This window comes from Sprattus sprattus (genome assembly GCF_963457725.1).
Source record: "Sprattus sprattus genome assembly, chromosome: 16".
Taxonomy (NCBI): domain Eukaryota; kingdom Metazoa; phylum Chordata; class Actinopteri; order Clupeiformes; family Clupeidae; genus Sprattus; species Sprattus sprattus.
Genome location: NC_137914.1, coordinates 19,944,193 through 19,964,535, shown reverse-complemented (window position 1 = coordinate 19,964,535; position 20,343 = coordinate 19,944,193). Strand labels below are relative to the sequence as shown.

Here is a 20,343-nt window from a genome sequence, read left to right as displayed (position 1 = left end):
CCCTGTGGCGCTGACCACAGAAGAGGAGCGTGGAGCGTGGAGCAAACAGCAACGCAACAAAGCACCCCCACCCCCAAAATAACACCCTGGTGTAATCACTGCTTTTAGCTCACACTCCCATCCTCCATGCACAGAAAATAACCTCCATCAACATGCAGATCATATGCAATTTTCTAGCTGGGCAACTACGGAAAAATGTAAGTAAATGACGTGATGTTGGCTGTGCACTTAAAATCTGGCTTAATGTAGAAAACCGGAAACATCATGATAAATGACAACAGAATGAAATGACAGACAGAGAGACAAAGAGATACGTGGAGAGAACAAAAGAATGTGAATGAGAAAAAGGGGCATTGCTTACCCATTTCTCAACCTCAACCTCTTGGGAAAGCTACAGGTGTGAGAAAAGGAGAAGAACAGATAGATAGAAGAAAGAACAACAGACAAAATATAGATCATTTTGTCACAGGAGGAGAAGAAACTACCACAGCCCTATGTGAACTCTCTCCCTGAGGGGGGGGGGGGGTCCAGGCAGGACGGGGTGCAGAAAGGCAAAGTTGTTCCTCATAATTAAAAGCACCATCGAATGCTACGCACGTCATGAATAATCAAGCTGTGCTGGAGGCTGCACTTGCCTAACCAAGCATCGCATGCAGGACACATTATCGCACCAGTCATGGATAAAATTCAATAGGGTGAAAATCAGGGAGAACATGTCTACAGGTTGCTGGGTAACAGCAGTTGATAATCAGGTGGCTGGAGATCATTCTTTCATTAATTTAGGCAAGAATGGCATTCTTACCAAAAGACAGGATTAGCGACCAAGGTTGACATGACAATGTCTCTTTGGAATGGCTAACACAGCTGTGGATGTAAGGTTCTCCATCACTTAAGTCACGAGCCTCATAAAAGCAGGAGAGTAGGAGAGATGCCTACACTGGCTCGGCTTTACGGATGAAACCTGTTATATAATACAACATATGAACATAAACAATATTGTCTCATCCTATATCTCATTTAAAAATATATATCTATATACCTTCCTAAAGTGCTCATGCTGCTTCCTTTTATTTTGAAAGTGAACTGAACTGAGAGACCTTCTTCATTTTCACAATAAATTTTAAGGTTAGTGTGTAGATGATTCATCTTCAATCTAATAATGACTTTATTGGAAATCAGCAAAACATAGATTTTAGAAGTTGAATTGGTAATAACAACTAGTCTTAGACACAAAACAGATGTTTAATGGGTAAAACCAGCGACAACCTTTGAAATTCAAATTCCAACCATGGCCCAGACCTAACAGTAAATAGCGAGTGATACAAAGAGCAGGCAGAGGAAGAGAGGAAGAGGCAACCCACACCCTGCCCCTCAACTCGCATCCCTTCCCTTAATCAGGTTTTTCCTCCTGACCACACAAGCCCTTGTCATTTCTTTATTTATTCCCATTTAATTTTTCCGGGAAGAAACAAAGGCGATCTGATGGGCGCGGTGGCGTCGGCTAACATGCTCTGGTCCCGGGATCTGGAGCGAGCAGATAATGCCCAGCCAAGCATGAATTACACAGATAAGTCCCCAAATGAAGCCTGCTCCAGCGGCGCTTTCTCACATAAATAAGCCCCAAGTCTGTGTCTGCTTATCAGTTGGGCTCCGTCACCGCAAACAGGAGGCGGGATGGATGCGCGTGGCGGCTGGTGACAGGAGAAGGCCCCACCAGCCAGAATTAAGGGCCACAACTCCAGCAGAGGCGAAAAAGAGGAAACCAACAAGTCTAGAGTGCTGGAGGAGATAGAATTCTGGGAGTTGGTAGGAAGGGGAGGGAACAGAGGCTGAAGACTGAGTTCAGTAATTGGAATATGCACATGTGTGAAGGAGGTTATTTTTCAAACTTCCTGGTTATTGAAAGATGGGCAAGCCCTAAAGAGTGGCTCAGAAAGAAAGATGAGGCATGGGTTATCACTCCTGTCAACAGTCAGGAAAACAACTGGGGGAAAATATTGACCTTTTTCACAGGCAAACCAGAAACTAGATTAATTACTCATAAATCCCATACACTCTCAATTTTTCAACACTCATAATTCAAAAACTAAAAACCTAAACAAATTCCCAGTGTCACTACACAGGAATTCCACTCCATAACCTGTTTTCAGTATATGGGCCATTCTACCGAATTGGTGCAAAGTCAGGTCGGAAATATTTTGATTTTTTTTATGTTTTGTTCCCAAAACTTTGTCCGTATGTATATTGTACCATATCTAAAGTACACTTATCTAGTAAAAGAACAGTCAATTTTTATATTGTATTTTCAGAATGTGTTGGAATGTTTTTCCTCTTCCAAAAATTGTCACTACCGAAACATCACATTTACTATAGTAAAAAAGTATTATTATTGACCTGTTCAGATTGTGTTTCCTTCCCTTCTCTGAAGATTATTTTTACAAATATTTCTTGAAGGTTTTCACAATGAAATCCATAAAAATGAATTTTTTACCAAATTTTCAAGTTCAATTTATACAATTCATCAAAATCTAAGTGCAATATTTCTTTGTAAAATGCAAAATACTGATCATATTGATTCCAGAGTTGTTGATTGATGAAATTGAACATACATTAATCCAATCAGTATCATAACATTTTAGTTGATTACTCAATATACTTAATTTTTTACAAAACATCCTGTGTTTCGGTAGTGCTGCACTGTTTCGGTAGTGACATCCAGTGTTTCGGTAGTGACTGCACTGTTGGATGGATGTTCATTTCTCTCCCAAAATCTTCCAAAAGGTGCTCTGGGCTGCCCTTTAGTCCACACAACACATTTATTTAAAAAATTATCGGATTGAACTACTTACCATTTCATTTTGTCACTACTGAAATCATCAGGTCACTACCATATGTTTCGGTAGTGACTGTTTCGGTAGTGACAATTCTAGCTAATTTTAAGCATAAATAAAGAATTCTAACAAGCACACTGCATGCAAAGACATCTTTGAAGAGGTGAACACACATACAAACATAAGATTTTCCATGAAACCCCAAAAGGTTTACTTAATTGAAGAAAACATGCGTTTCGGTAGTGACAATTCTTAAGGTTACACGTCGATTTTCAGACTTTGGAACACATTTTTATAAAAACTATGGGATTTAGCTACTTACCATTCAACCATGAGGGTCAGAGATGCAGTGTCACTGCATGGTCAAAAATGCAGAGTCGTGGCTAAAACACAGGCTCAGCCAATGGACTAAAACTCTTGTGTTTCGGTAGTGACATGAAAACTAGGGACATGATTTTTTGAGTATAAAAAATTGATTTAAAAATTAAACCCACAATAAATCTAAATATTCCAAGTTCTGTTTCAACCCAATCATAAAGATCTTTGAAATTAAATCATTGAAAAAAATCTAAAAAAATTGAAAAGTGTTATTTAAAGGCATTGAAATTTAGATGTCAGGGTTGGGGACAGCTACTTCCCAATAGAAAGTACCCTATAAATGATGATTTTGTATATATTTAGCTTATCACTATCTCATGTAATGCATTGGGTTTATATAGACCATAACATTTTCTAATTAAATATCTATGCCTAAATACCTAATTGTTTTGTAAATAGTTTTTATTGTTGAGGGACTGCATATTACACGAATTCGGTAGAATGGCCCATATATATACTGTATATATATAAAGGTCAAAAGTAATATCACTCAAATCATGGAGCAGGCGCACCAAGACTCATCCAGCCCCGCTGTGCCTAAGTATACATACTCTCCCCCTCTGCCTTGAAAGTGCTGTGCAACCATCTGATCTATCGGCAGTATCTCAACCCTGCCGATTCTGCGTGCGTCGTTTATTTACTCCAGTGCATTTATTTAACACATAGCTCCAGGCCTTTCAATAAATGAGTACTTAATAATCAAACTGATTACCCTGAGTGTGAACCGTCTGGGGAGGAGATGTGGGATGTGGGCCACCGGCTCCTCCCGCATCAACGCAATGAATTATCAGTTCTTATCAGTTCCCCCGCGAGTCCATGACAGCCAGGAGTGAAACGGAGGAACACTTACAACAAGTGCACACATTTATGTTGTCTAGGCCTATGTTCAGAATGTAGAATTTTCACATTGTGATTAGGTCAGCACCTAACTTGACAACTACACAATCTATTAGTTCCTTCATGCAGGAGAAGAATGCTGGTGAGCAGTGCATTCCAAAACTGCTCTTGCTTATTGACTGTTAATGGCTTAACCGTTGTTATGTTCTGCAATTTCTGTTCTCAATATAGAACTCTTAACCTAATATTTCTTTTTATATGTAATACAAATTGCAATCTAAAAGTAAAAGTAAATACAACTGTGAGCAGCAATGAGGGGGCCAGCAGGGCATATTTGCCATGGAAACGTTATTATGTCAGGTGCAAATTTGGTGAAGATTTGACAAGGTTTGTGGCCACTGAAAACGTATTTTTATGAAATCCAATACAGAAGCCACATTAATGTGGTCAACATGATAGGCTCTCATGTCCTATGCTTGTATTGGGATCTCCCAAGATATCACCAGACATAACAAATACATTTTATAAGGCAAACAAACATAAACCAAAGAATGGTGAAGATTGGAATTTCTTTCCCCAAAAAATCCACATCGAATAGGTTGCCATGAGAATTTGCGATGTCTTGGACTTGGGATCTCCAATGGTATTACCAGACACAATTGATATCACTGAGCTCAACCTGCTTTTGTTGTTTTTGACATGAAAGCGTGCCAAATTTCACACATTTTTACAATACGATTCTGGGGGCTAGCCAGAAGAAGGTGAATTTGATTAACCTACCTGCCACACTGGTGGGTAAACAAAAGGGGAATTTAACAAATATAGTTGATGCGATTCAGTAAGGTCTGGGCCACTGTACGCCAATTTGGTTGGATGTGAATTTCAAAGCCGGAGAGCGCTTTCATCTCTAGTCTATTGTTCATTCACTTACAAAGTTTAGTAGCCTAATTTGACAGACTATTTCAAGAACAATGGGGCTTCTCTCTGCATGTGTAAGGAGAGCGACTGATGTCAGTACACCAACGCAAGAGGAGACAACTCGAGTTCACAAACCAAAAGTTGAAAGTTGATATTTTCAAGTGTAGGGCCGACAATGGGGAATTACTTGACTGGCTAGTTTTCAATCACTGCGGTTACATGTGTCCAGATTTCTGGCTTTGTCGGGTTTAAATCGAAGATCCATTTCATGTAACTCCACAAATCTAGATTTGTTGTGTCGGACTGAAGTCCGATTTACACCCCCAGATAACTAGATCGGATTTGGTTGTAAATCGGAGAATGCGCGCTTGTAACTTTTGAAACTAGATAACAACTGGAGATGACGTCTTTGCACATGCTTGAGATCCCGTCCAGAGACGTATCCCGTCCATTAACTATACTCAAAATATCATGTCCCTAGTTTTCATGTCACTACCGAAACACAAGAGTTTTAGTCCATTGGCTGAGCCTGTGTTTTAGCCACGACCCTGCATTTTTGACCATGCAGTGACACTGCATCCCTGTCCCTCATGGTTGAATGTTAAGTAGCTAAATCCCATAGTTTTTATATAAATGTGTTCCAAAGTCTGAAAATCGACGTGTAACCTTAAGAATTGTCACTACCGAAACGCATGTTTTCTTCAATTAAGTAAACCTTTTGGGGTTTCATGCAAAATCTTATGTTTGTATGTGTGTACACCTCTTCAAAGATTTGTTTGCAAGCCGTGTGCTTGCTAGAATTCTTTATTTATGCTTAAAGTTAGCTAGAATTGTCACTACCGAAACAGTCACTACCGAAACATATGGTAGTGACCTGATGATTTCGGTAGTGACAAAATGAAATGGTAAGTAGTTCAATCCCATAATTTTTAAATAAATGTGTTGTGTGGACTAAAGGGCGGCCCAGAGCACCTTTTGGAAGATTTTGGGAGAGAAATTAACATCCATCCAACAGTGCAGTCACTACCGAAACACTGGATGTCACTACCGAAACAGTGCAGCACTACCGAAACACAGGATGTTTTGTAAAAAATTAAGTATATTGAGTAATCAACTAAAATGTTATGATACTGATTGGATTAATGTATGTTCAATTTCATCAATCAACAACTCTGGAATCAATATGATCAGTATTTTGCATTTTACAAAGAAATATTGCACTTAGATTTTGATGAATTGTATAAATTGGACTTGAAAATTTGGTAAAAATTTCATTTTTATGGATTTCATTGTGAAAACCTTCAAGAAATATTTGTAAAAATACTCTTCAGAGAAGGGAAGGAAACACAATCTGAACAGGTCAATAATAATACTTTTTTACTATAGTAAATGTGATGTTTCGGTAGTGACAATTTTTGGAAGAGGAAAAACATTCCAACACATTCTGAAAATACAAAATAAAAATGGACTGTTCTTTTACTAGATATGTGTAGTTTAGATATGGTACAATATACATACGGACAAAGTTTTGGGAATAAAACATAAAAAAAATCAAAATATTTCCGACCTGACTTTGCACCAATTCGGTAGAATGGCCCATACATGCATGATGCATCATACATGTCTATGATATGATAATCGCTGCTAGGTGCTCACTGTTCTTGTGCTCCCACATCTCATTCACTTTGAAATACTGAAACGAAATGTAAATGATCAAGAAGATGCACCATTTTCTTTGACCTCTGCATATCAGAAATGGCCAACAGAAAAGCGAATTATTCTGATGACTCCTATTACCATGGAAACAATAAACAAAGCTAACTTTAGTATCTAAATAGCAACTGCATATCAGAAATTGCTAACAGAAAAGTTTTGTCTCAACCAGAGACATGTATATGTCTATGGTCTCAACTATTCATACTAATGGCATGTTTTTTATGAATATCCTGCAGACTGTCTCACAAGCTTATTCTTGTTGATTATGAACAAACATAACACAAGAGGCCCGAATAGATATGAGCACCTTTACAACCCCTCCTTAAACACGTATAAGGACTTTCAGAAGGCCGCGAATTCATGGAGAGAAATACTACCCCATTTTCACAGGAAACTTCACCTGCACACAGAAATCAAGGCGTATGTGTCAAACGCGATAAAAGGTACTGCTCTGATCTATTCCCATTCCATACCGAATATTCTGTTTAGATCAAAGGTTTGTTGCGACATACCGTGATATTTCAGATGATAGTTATGTGGCAGCCTATACCAATGTGTTGACATTAGAAAAGCATTGACTGCGACTGTTTTGGACAGAACACGCTAATTCACTGAACAAATATTTTCATATTACTTTTCCACCACTTGTTAGTCATGTCATCCATTCATATCGATGTGAATCAATCAATACTAATACAACTTTAACTGTGATGTGTTTTTGTTTCATTTCACAACTTATTTACTGTATAATCAACGGTAGCAGATTTGAACAGGATTTGTCACTGCCATGTACCGTGAGGTAAAGCAGTTGCCCCCCCAACTCCCCCCCCCCCCCCCCATGGATAGAGAAGCCGGACTTTAGCCAATATCGGGTTTATGCCATCATGTAAACGTACTGAATGAGAGTTGGCTAGTCAGTCAGTGTTTTGTCAGCACACACTTTGGCCGGCAGCAAGACAACACATTTTATTGTGGGCTATCAAGAACCATGAAGCCTCCTAAAGCCACAAGGAAGTGATCTACATCATACAAGGAGTTAGCTGCAGAGGAAACCAAATCCGATTCAGACTCTGAGGAGGAGGGATTTTTAAGAGAGGGAGTGAGAGAAAGATGCATCTGTGACGGTACAAGTTCTGAATTTGTTGAAGTTTGATGTTAAAAGAGTGTTAAAGTTCAAGGCTTATTTGACTACAAAATAAGCAGTGATTTTTGGGACAACTGATGAACCAGCTCCCGTCAGTTGAAAACAAAAACATTGACACCAATGTCTTATTTGGGTCACAGAGATACACACATGCTCCAGCTAAATGAGGCCTACCAGTGGCAAGACCCATGTTATTGCCAACCTAACAAGCATTTCTATATTTACAAATACATCTAGTCAATGCCTTATAAGCTAGCAAAGATCCAGACTAGTGAACGACACACATTGGAAAAACATTTCCGCTAATTGCCTGAAACCATATTAATATCTCAGTATACTAGTATGCTACATTCAGTCAAATGCTTTCATAGAATGAATTTCTCAACCTCATTATATGCATAATATAACAACTCCGGACGCACAAGTAACACTAACGCCTCTGTGTTATATACTCTGTGTTATATTACCTTGTGCAACCCTATGCAACTTCAGAATGAATGTCTCATGTAATCATAGTACCTGAAGTATAAGTTTGATCAGTTTAACTTCTTCTGCATCCAACTGCTTCAAATCATACTTATCAAGTCGAATAAGTGTGATAAAATAAACAATGTATTATCCAACTTCAGAAATCTGTCTACAGGTGTTCCCCAAGGTTCAATCCTGGGTCCACTTCTTTTCAGTCTTAACATTAACGATTTGCCATCTGTATGCCAAGACTGTGATCTTTGGGTGGGGTAAGAATAACGTAGATGTCACTGCTAGGCTTACAAAGGTCATGGTTGATGTGTCTGACTGGTTAAACAAATGTTGTCTTCAGCTTAACAATTCCAAAACCGTTGCTATGTTTTTTTCTAAAACCAGCAAGTCTAACACTGAACCGAATGTGTTTATTTCTGATCAAAGAATCAAGATTGTGAAGGAATACAAATATATTGGTATCTTGATTGATAATCAACTTACTTTTAAAAAACATAAAAAAATAATATGCAAACATTTTAAATGAACCTTTGCCAACTTTAGGCATCTTAGAAATCACATGTCCACCGAGGCTGATGTTCTCGCTGATTTTATCTCACATTAACTACGGCTTACCCACCTGGTCTACTGCCAACTCCACTACTCTTAAACCAGTCATGTCTCTTTACAAACAGGCTCTCAAATTACTTGACAAAAAACCTAAATCACACCATCACTGTTCAGTCCTCCATAAGTAGTATAAGTATAAGTACACACTGCTCCGGGTTAGTGTGTAACCTCACTTCACTGTGTGTGTGTGTCACTTCCCTGGATGGGTTAAATGCAGAGGTGAATTTCAGAGAGTGTGGGCCTGATTTACTAACAGGATTGCGCCCATTTCTGGCGTAAAATAGCGGTCGTAAACATAAAACGGTATTTACTAAGGGGGCGCATTTGAGTAGAGTCGCATATTAACACTTTGAGGCTGTGTACCTGCAAACAGGTGGGATGGTTCGGAAACGTGGGTGGTAACGTAGGCGTGAAGCGCTATTTAATGGGAGGAGTGCGCCTAATGATGAACTGCGTAGTATTTACTAAACTGCCCGGCGAGCGCACATCTCTGATTTGCAGGCTAATTCTCCGCCTCATAAAAGCACGTCTTAACCAGGAAGCGCATTTCCACTGAGTCTGAAAACGTTGATATGGCAGCAGCAAGGCAAAGACATAGACAGAGACAGCGAACAGAAATATTTTTTTCAACTCGTATAATTCATATATTCATATATATGAAATTAAACTTTCCGAACGTAATTGGAGAAATTGATCGCACCCACATGCAAACAGTCCCACCTTCAATCCACGAACACGTTTACTGAAACAGAAAGCACACATATTCAATGAATGTCCAGGTCATATGTGATGCCAACATGACCATTACTTACGGTGTAGTGGTCTGGTCATGACAGTTTTATCTTCCGGAATAGTGCCATCTATCCATGATTGAGCTCGGTGATTTTGGAGAGGCCTTGCTACTTGGTATGTATTTGTTTCAGTGGGGATATATTGTAGTGAACCCATGTCCCTTGTAGAACGTATTAATCTCGCCATGTACACATCTATATTGTTATAATAGACAGTTTATGCATTAATGCCACCAATACCATATTATTTATATTCGTTTTCTTTTAAACATCTCGCTGTAGGTGATGGCGGGCAAAACAACAATATAACCCATTGAATCAGGTTCAGTGATTGAGCGAACGTGAACCAATATATCTATCTCGCTATCTATTCGCTGAACCTTAGTTTTTTCTTCCTCGAATCTCCATGGTGGCAGTAACTTGCTGGCAAGTTCTCCAGTCTTTTAACGGTGCGCTAAATAATGATTGCCCAGCGCGTATCTGGCTTGATAAATATCACGGAAAATGCGGGGAATCACCGTGCGTTAATGTGCGCCTGGCAAAGGCGCAGATTAAGATGCGTTCGCAAATCAATCTTAGTAAATCAGGCTCTTTAAAGGGCGGAGTAAGCACAGTTTGCCCAGCGCATATTAGTAAATCAGGCCCTGTGTGTCTACACCACCTCTGTCATAGAGAGGACGTTCACTTTCACTTTCACTTTCAAGTAGAGACTTTTAAGTTGGGACAGCCTGATCATATTAAAGAATTGCTGTTTAATGTTCAAAATCCGGTTTAACTTGCCCCCCCGCGGGCAAGTTGTCAATGTTATGTTTGATATACGTTAATGCCTTTTTTAAGGTTGTTTACATTTAGCCTTTTTTTAACTTTGGCAGGGGGACTGCCAATGGAAACTAGTCTTTTGGCTATAATTGGGTGCATTTACATTTTAATGTTTATTAATGTACACTGTCCCTCTTGTCAAATTAACAAACTGAAAACTGAAACTGACAAGGAAGCATCAGCAATAGCGATGATGCATCATTTTGACTACAAAGGGTAAGCAAACTGTGCATGGGAATGAACCGAACACAAAGGGAAACCTTGAAAGTTTTGAAAGTCGGTGCATTTCAGGGTAACCCCCTACTAACATGGGGCCTAACATTCCATTAATAATACTTGGCCCAATTAGAATGAAACTGCTCTCAATCCAGCATTTGATAAATTGACATAGAATGATGCTGCACGTGAAACTTATTATCATTTTTTCTATCAACTGTCACATTTTAAGATTACTCTTAAAACCAGCCTCAATTATGAAAACTACCATCCTGAGCACCCATGTTCACCCCTGACAAACTGTTTTTGTGGGTTTCATTTGAAAGATTTTAGCCTGATTTAGTCCGATTTTGCACTCATATGAAAGGGAACGTACAACTAATACGCCACAGGGTTTCAGCCTCAGAGTACAGAAAGACAAGCACACTTCTACAGACTGCAAAACAAGCCCAGTCAGTCAATTCACAATATGCCAGCAACTTTCAAGTAAGTCCTTGGCAAAAGAAAGCATGCTTTAACTAAAGGTTTCCTTATTGTTCTAAAACTCCCACAGAATAACACAAGTTAACAAAAAAGACAAGCGCCTCAACCTTGAAGATGAGAACAGGAGATAGCAACCAAAACATCCGTAATTTGGCTTCTAATTTGCTCTCGTCTCCCATTTTACCTGCACCAGGATGGATCAGAGATGGCAGAGATTTGGGCAGCGGGCTCACAGCGGATAGAAATCTTCCCTCTCTCCTGCTTGCAGTCAACTGCTTCGCAATTACAGGCTCTTGGGCCCGGCGTGAGCGCGGCGAGCTGAGCCTTAATAGTTTTACATGCAGAAAGATGTCAGCTCTGAGATTACATTTACTGATAAGGCCCAGCTATCACCAGGCTGCAGCTCACTCCATGCCGGCCTAGATTACTCTCGCCGGCTCCCTTTGATAAAGTAGAGGAGAGGACTGATGGGAGGTGGAGAGGTAAGGTGCCGTCAGCCTGATCCCCTGAGTGAGATCCCATTAAAAAGAGGGGAGAAAAACACACAATCTTTCACAGCAGTTGGAAACATGGGTAAAGTCCAAATCCAGAAAGTCATTGAAGATGAGTGAGTTTGTTTTAAGGGACTAAAGGGGTTTAACAGGCTGAGGGGTCTATGAAAGGTGCGCCTGATACATGGAAGTATCCATGCGTATCCTTGTCTTCAGAGCCTCTGCAGTAAAGAACATATAAATCACTACAGCTACATCCACAAACCAGGCTGGCCGTAAGGCTGGGCAAGAGAGCACAGCACACACAACACACATACTGTACATCCATTCCTCAGACCTTAAAGACAATACATGAAAAATAAGAGTGATGGTTAGAAAAAGGCTCAGAGCTCTCAGAAGACAGGACAGCGTGTAAGGGACACTTTGTGAAGAAGTTAAGCAGTCGTCTACAGTTCAGTTCATGTCCAAGCTGCACAACTGACCATGCACATCATCCAGACCAGCTTGAGAGACAAGTAAGCTCTGAACAATTGCCTGCAAAATCACCTGTGAATTTCCATTAAAAACATGGAGATGGCACATAAACACTAACTGCACAAGAACAAACAGCAAATGTAATGCTTGCCAGGTGTGAAAAGCAAGACTGACAAAATGGTTAATAGGGTTTTCTCCGAAACCCAACCAAAAATGCTCTCTTTCAGGGTGGGGGCGGATCGCCAGGACGCCAAAGCGCTTTGCCGTACTTCTCTTCAGGCTGAGGGCATCATTGCAGTTCTGCTGAAGCGCTTTGCCATACGTCTCTTGGCTGGGCACCATTCCAGGTCTGCCAGCGGACCGGTGGGGCATCTTCAATAGCACCGCACATAGCTGCTGGGATCCTCAATAAGACCAGCGCTACAACAGGAGCACCAAGTGTGTGCGAGTGAGATTACTCTGGACAAGGAGCTATGAAATGAGGAGGGTGAGAGTCAGTCCCAGTAGGACTCTAGCCCCAGGTATACGGTATGTGCTTTATGTACACCTCAGTTTCTGAACAGTGTTTCTGCACATATCACAGAGGCCATTTGTTTCATAGAACGTTTCCCTTCACAGAAACAAAGTCTTAACAGCGAGGTTCTTCATGTTTTGGGTGTCCTTAACGTATGGGTTTTGCTCTGTCTCTTGCTCACTCTTTCTCTGCCTTAACCCTAGAGGATGGGCTTGCAAACAAAGTGCATTTGTTCTCTACCATTATAACATTTGTTGACAGCTCCCAAAGATGCACAGAATGATCACAGGAGAAGATAGCAAAAGCCAATCACAAATGCACAAGTTGGGTCACATCAATCTCATTCTGCCATCTAGTGAAAGAAAGAAGAACTGCAGACCACTAAAAGCTTCAATTTGAAGAGGCTCAATTCACCTGTGTTGCAAAAGAAATAGGATATGGTCTTGTTTTAGAATTTAGCTTGATTTTACATAGGCCAATAATAATTAACCAAATAATCATTCTAAAAAAAAATCCCAAAGTGCCATGATAGCAGTGGTGTGATTAGGTATGATTTCCACACATCTTTTGTCCATGAAAATCTATATTCTATTCCCCATTGTTTCTTCCATTTACACACATAGTACCTGAAACAGACACGCAAGCTAAAGGCACATGTGAATTTATACAGTCTGCAGCGAATGTGGAATAGAATAGAATAGAATGCATCAGATGTTGAATAGAATAGAATGCATCGGCGAGCACAAAGATCCATGAATGGCCTTGGCCTTCGTTTCCAAGGCTGAAAGCGCGTAATGAAAAGAGCGTTTTAATTACACAGCAGGAGGAGGGGGGGGGGGGGGGGGGGGCGTCGGGGGGCTGGTGGTTGGTAAGGGGGATAAGTGCCATATGCAAATGTGACTTATCACCTATTGCTGCCGACAGCCTGCAAAATGACATTAATGCATTTTAAAGGGGAAGGGAAAGAGATGGGGAGAGGTGGAGGAGAAAAATCCCCTTGGTCCCGTTCTCCCTCTATCTCATTCTTTCTCCTCTTTATTCCCACTCCTCACACATTCTGAAATGTATCTGCCAAAGACCAGCTTCTAACAATGAGCATTCACAGGGGCCAGAGGAGATAGGGAAGAGAGGAAGCGTGAGGGATGGAGCAGAAGGGAAAAAAAGAGACAGAGTTTAGCAAGAGAAGAAAGCTATCTCACATAGGAAGGGAGAGGGGCCAGACAGTCAATTTGCAAAATGCTTTGCGGACTTGGATGCATCAAAGGGTTGCCTTGTGATTGCCTTAACAGCCTTTTTCATTTTTTTATAAATATGGCTGAAAAAGGCCATGGCGTCACATGATGTGTACTGGTGGCTCCTAAGGACACCGGTGGGGTCCTAATGGAAGGAAATGGACAAGGCAAGGCCACTCTCCAGCCAGCATCTCACCACTGGAAGACTCAGCTATTACAGAAAGACACGAAGAGTGCTCTTCAAAATATGTTGCTGTCTATTGGGATAGTTATTTGTTCACTGTGTTTTTCCTTGATTAGGTACAAAATGCATTCTGTAATCATAATTACATTTGTTTGCAAATGTTTGCGGGCCAAAATGCCCCAAACATGGTGGCACAAGGATTTGTCTAGGGCCGTTTGTTTATTTCTAGCAATAATAACAATAATAATAATTACAACTATGAGAAGTCACAGCTCTGTGAACTTAATTATATTCCTTCACAGCTCACACGCTCATGCAAATGCTCTCACAGCTGACACAAGACATGCAGGTAGAGAGAATGAAATCATCCACCCCACCATCCATCTTAAATCTGGTTTGGTTTTCTGTCTTGGCCAATATCACTCACCAGAATTAATCTCTGGACTGACACTGTGTGTAAAACTGTGGCTGACAAAAATAAAAGTGCCTTCTCTGTTCTTGGCTTACTGCTGCCAATTATGAATGTAGAAAAGTACCAGGTTTCTATCAACACATGTTCTGAGTGGTAAGGAAAAGGAGGGGTCCACAAGTCAGATTTAGGACCCTATCCCCTTATTATCATCATCTTAACTAGGCATCATGTTTCGCGTTTTACCTTGAACCTCTACCTTTGCTTTAGGAGTAGATATGTGAGTGCACCCCATGCAGGAACTGTGTGATACTGAGGCAGCGAAGGACAGGGCCTTTAGACTGGTAAGGCAGAGAAGAGAAGGAAGGGGGATGACAGAAACAGAGAGTGCACAGGCATAGTAATTACCACCTGAGCATTGCAATTCGTCACATTTTCTCTGGAAATTTCTATTAACACAAACATATGTCTGCAGACAGATAAGACCAACTCCAAGTCGAACACATATTTGTGTGTGTCTGAGTGTGGATGTATGAGTGTATGTATGGACATGCATGAGTGTGTGTGTGTGTGTGTGTGTGTGTGTGTGTGTGTGTGTGTGTGTGTGTGTGTGTGTGTGTGTGTGTGTGTGTGTGTGTGTGTGTGTGTGTGTGTGTGTGTGTGTGTGTGTGTGTGTGTGTGTGTGTGTGTGTGTGTGTGTGTGTGTGTGTGTGTGTGTGTGTGTGCACGCATGTGTCGTAATACCCCTGGGTAACTCTTTGGGTGCAATCCTCCGCTCCTCCAGAGCAGATAAGGCGGTCCCTGGAGGGTGAAGAGGTGCAGAGGGAGAGGATAGTGGTTCAAAGAAGTCATTTTGTGGCCATCAGAATGGTCAGAAAGCAATTTCCATGTTGAGGGCTCTACTTGACAATGACCTTGCCTGCCTGAAGGGGCCTGATTTAAAGGCACCCGTTAAAACTATTTAATTAAAAAAGATAAGAATGTAGTTTATTAATTTTATAACTTAAGCTTCACTGTCTCTGCTGCATATGAAATAGTATGCATATGTTTGTCATAAAATGTCCTGAAGAAGCGTATGACCATTAGATCATGGACTAGCATGACTTAATATCTTTGTTTGACAGACAGCAACACCAGTGCTGAATATATAAAATAAGTCATTAAGACTTCACAAGCACAGCATTTCTTTGTCTCCCCCTACTGTTCGGAAAAGTCAAAGGTAAAAAGAAATATAATTCAAGATTGCATGAACCCATGCCTGCGTTGTAATGATTGTTGTACTCATATAACCTTTGTGACTGACCTTCATGCAACCACATCAATCTGGTACTCAATGTAAAAATAACACAGAGCACTCACAAGCGCATATTTGACAGGTTTTAGTAAAGCAAACCCCACTGCCCTCCTAAACTTTATATTTTCTAAAAGGTAAGTCATTTTGACAAGAACAGTGTATTCTACAATTTTGGCATGGAAATATTAAGGCATTTGTCAGAAAGCTAGGAAGGAAAAGCAAAGTCAGGGCAAGTCAAAACAACAGGTTGAAATAGAAAGGCTGACCCAAGAGAGGAGGCAGCTAAAGAAGCAATGGAAACAAGTGAATGACGAACAGAGTGAAGGTATTAGTGTACTGCTAAAAGAGGAGGACAGAGGTAGAAGAGTAGACTGAGTTGTTAGGGAGGACGTGGCTCCTTAGACGAAAGGAAGGAAGAAAGAACAAGCTTGGGCTGCATTCTACAGGTCTCCATTTAAAGTCTTTATTCGTTCTACAGGTTTCCATTTAAGTGTGTGAAGTATTTATTCATTCTACAGGTATCCATTTAAGTTTGTGAAGTCCTTATTCATTCTACAGTTATCCATTTAAGTTTGTTAAGCCTTTATTAGTTCTACAGGTATGCATTTCAGTTTATGAAGTCTTTATTCATTCTACACATATCCATTTAAGTTTGTGAATCCTTTATTCATTTTACAGGTATCCATTTACATTTGTGAAGTCTTTATTCATTCTACAGGTATCCATTTAAGTTTGTGAAGTCTTTAATCATTCTACAGGTATCCATTTAAGTTTGTTAAGCCTTTATTCATTCTACAGGTATGCATTTAAGTTTATGAAGTCCTTATTCATTCTACACATATCCATTTAAGTTTGTGAAGCCTTTATTCATTTGACAGGTATCCATTTCAATTTGTGTAGTCTTAATTAATTCTATTGAGGGGAGCACGGTGGCTCAGTGGTTAGCACTGTCGCCTCACAGCAAGAAGGCCCTGAGGGCGTGGGCGTGGGTTTCTGGGGTTTGTATCCCGTTCCTTCCAGGTCCTTTCTGTGCGGAGTTTGCATGTTCTCCCCGTGACTGCGTGGGTTTCCTCCGGGTACTCCGGTTTCCCCCACCATCATAAAGACATGCATCACATTACAGCGTATGAATGTTGGTGGTGGTCGGAGGGGCCGTTGGCAATGCCACGCTTCCGTCAGTCTGCCCCAGGGCAGCTGTGGCTACTCTCATAGTTTACCACCACTGGTACGACTGTGGGTCATTGAAAAAGCGCATTACAAATAAAAGGTATTATTATTATTATTATTATTCTACAGGTATCCATTTAAGTTTGAGAAGTCTTTATTCATTCTACAGGTATCCATTTTAGTTTGTTAAGCCTTTATTCATTGTACAGGTATCCATTTAAGTTTGTGAAGTCTTTATTCACTCAAGAGAAAACTGGAAGTTTGAGAGTTGAAAGAAAGGACCCGGATCTTAATCTGGTACACACTGACAATCAGAGGCATGTGGGTCTTGTGTTACAGGCAGACATTCCTCCAGTTGGAGATGGATGATGGCCCGCGGAATATCTATGGAAGCTCGTGGTGATTGAATGGAAAAGAGAACAATTGTTACAGGTGTGAACAATGACAGATGCAGGTGTGAACAATGACCGAAGGAGGAGAGCTTTGATGATAGGTCGAAAGTGGCCTATCATTCTTTTTAATGTGGAAGGACACTTGGTCTCCTATCTGAAGGCAAATAGTTTGACACATATTTCTGTTCAGAAATCAGGAATCCCAGGATTTGCTGGATGTTTGGAAACTAGTAGCATGATTTGGCATCAAATTCAGGCAGCAAGAACAGAAGCCAGAGATCTCAGTGTGGTATTTTTGCAGAGTCCATTGTTAAAGCCATCAATACCATTAATAAGAACTTCTTGCCTGGTTAATACAAATTCTGTTGTTTGCCGTTTTTGGGCTTTTGCAATGCATAAGGTGGCCCTTTGACTGTTAAGTTGAATGAAGTTACTAATTCAGAGGGAGAGAAAGGCTCATTACAGCATAGGGATATCATTGGGGAGGTACAAAGAAAGAGAAGGGTTTGGGCTAGGTGACAATTGGAAAGCATGGGGTGAAGCTCAGTACCAAGAGGAGGCAGATGGTAACCAGCTTTTTTTGCAAGCAGTACGAAAGACGAGCAGCAGCTTCCGAAAGGTCAATGGATGAACTGGCAAAATGTTGAGAAGAGGGCCACATTAAATCGCATGAAATTCATTGTTGAAGCTACTTATGATGTCTACCCAACTACGCAGAACCTTAGTCAGTGGGTGGGTGAAGATGGAAGCTGCAACTTGTGTATTGGTGTTGCCTCATTAAAGCGTATTCTGTCTGGATGTAAAACTAGCTTGACCATGTGTTGCTACACGCTACGGAAAGATAATATGGTTTAAAAATGTTTGTTGGAGAATGAACGAGTACAAGTTGCCTGGGACAGTAAAATTTCTCTGAAATGCTCACAAAGGCGTCTTTGGTGTTATTGTTGTTAAGTATCGGTATGATTGGTTGTTGTGAGCTTTGTTCTTATAATACTTGGGCTAGGTTGTTGGGGAGTACTTGCAATTGACAGTGAGAGGTTTGACTCCTGTGGGAAGTCCCCAACCAATAGCATGAGGAATTTAACATATTTTCCTGTGTATAACTAAAACTAGATTGCACCTGTAAAATAAAGCCAGATACTAAGTGGGTTTGTAGTGAAGACTGAGACGTGTAGTCACATAAAACAAGAGAACAGGAAGAGAAGGAAACCCGTTAAGTGTTTCTCGGTCACCTTGCAGCTCCTTGACACTTTCTAGACTTAGATGTCTGAGCTACACAATGACTGCAGGAATAACAACTTTCTGGCATATCTATGATTAGTGTCAGTCAGAGATGTAAATCTGAGAGAGGGTCACTTTAACTGAAGCAGCAGTGAGAAGTGGATCACATATTAAAGCTACAAAATTATTTCTGTGTGTGTGTGTGTGTGTGTGTGTGTTTGTGTGTGTGTGTGTGTTTGTGTAGTCTGTGCATGACTCACCAGCATTTGGGATTTGTCTGCCTCCTGGCGGGTCTGCGCTCTCTCCCGCTGCATGGCTCGGCTCAGGTCCTGCTGACTGGCCTCCCTCTCTCGACGTGCGATGCGGGCCAGCTCCTCCTGAATGATGCTCTGCTGACGCTCATACCTGTCCAGCATGATTACATGATCAGAGGCAGCTCAGATGATGACCATCTACTTTAATCAACAGAAACTTACAATGCTTCCCAGATTATATGTCAGCCAAGCTCAAAAGTCACACAAAAGAAGTTAGAAGAAGCATTCTCTCTGTGTTCTCCATACATGGACCTTGATCAGTGCTTACTATGTTGTGTTATTGATGTTTTTGTCATGTTGTGCTAACGGCATCACTGGCAATACAGAGCTCATGGTTTCAGTCTAAACCTGGCACATTACTTACCTAAAAAAGCATGCATAAACCTTGCAAACACCACCAACTACCATCAGTTGCCACTGATAGAAGCTTGTTAACATGCTATTTGGCGTCTTCTGAATATATTGTTGGCAATGTCACGTTCTGAAAGCTTTTCTTACATTTCTGCAGGGTGTTCCAACCCAAACAACAAAACTCTATAGTGCCTAGAGTCTAGACGGTTAGTATAAACAACAGATGCTCCATACAAAAGTAGGTGCTCATAAAAATATACCTTTAAGAAGTGATACATTGTTGCATAGTGTTTCTTTAACATTTCTGTATATCTAATCAGTGAACAATCTGCACAGATTCAAAAGAGACAGCTGTACATCTGCGCTCCATTTGTCCATTTTGTATGGACTGCTGCGGTAATGAAATTGAAGCATCAAGACTGTCCAAACACTTCTGTCCCTGGCCTTGTGTGAGCCAGGTTCAGACTGCAGACAGCAACTGAACTCTTAGAGCCAACTGGCAGCCCGTTGGCAGCCCACCCTCCAGCCTCCAGCCCACTGTACCTCCTCTTCAGCTCCTCACTGGTGTCTGCAGCTGTGGGCCTAGATGTTGCCTGGGGCGCTGGTTTCGATTGTGACTGTGACTGTTGCTGGGTAGACGACTGAAGATTTGGCTCAGCTATGGAAAATGAATGTGAAGGGCAAGGTTACAGTTCTGGGCGAATTGCATCAACCAATTGCAGGGTATTTAACTGCATAGCAATGGGTTATTTCATAAAACTGTGGCCAAAAAACTGTTGATTGATTGGGTCCTACCCACCTGTGTTCTCTTTGTTGCCAAGCGTGGGTTTTGGTTGAGATTTGGGCATTTCATTTGCACCCCTCATTCTTTGGAGAACATCCTCTGAAAGCTTCAAAAGGTAGAGACAAAAATGTAAATCTTTATGACAAAATCTAAAATCTACAAACTACTTCAGCTTCAGGTGCTACACTCCTGATACTACACGTGCTTAGCCTGTAGAGGTCAGTATTGGATTACTTAAGACAAGTGTTCCTTGACAAGAACAGGTACATTAGTCAGGCCACACTAGATAAAACC

At 40.8% G+C, this 20,343-nt stretch overlaps 1 protein-coding gene across 1 annotated transcript in view; it reads right to left on the bottom strand.

The window, feature by feature from the left end:
- LOC308377434 (MICOS complex subunit mic25a-like) overlaps positions 1-20,343 on the bottom strand; it is a gene marked incomplete at its 5' end in the record, with an annotated part of 58,069 nt that overhangs the window by 36,400 nt on the left and 1,326 nt on the right. Inside the window, 4 exons of the mRNA XM_080854091.1 lie at positions 362-391; positions 18,861-19,005; positions 19,809-19,923; positions 20,065-20,155. Coding sequence (XP_080710217.1) covers positions 362-391; positions 18,861-19,005; positions 19,809-19,923; positions 20,065-20,155 — 381 coding nt within the window. The remainder of the gene's footprint in view (positions 1-361; positions 392-18,860; positions 19,006-19,808; positions 19,924-20,064; positions 20,156-20,343) is intronic.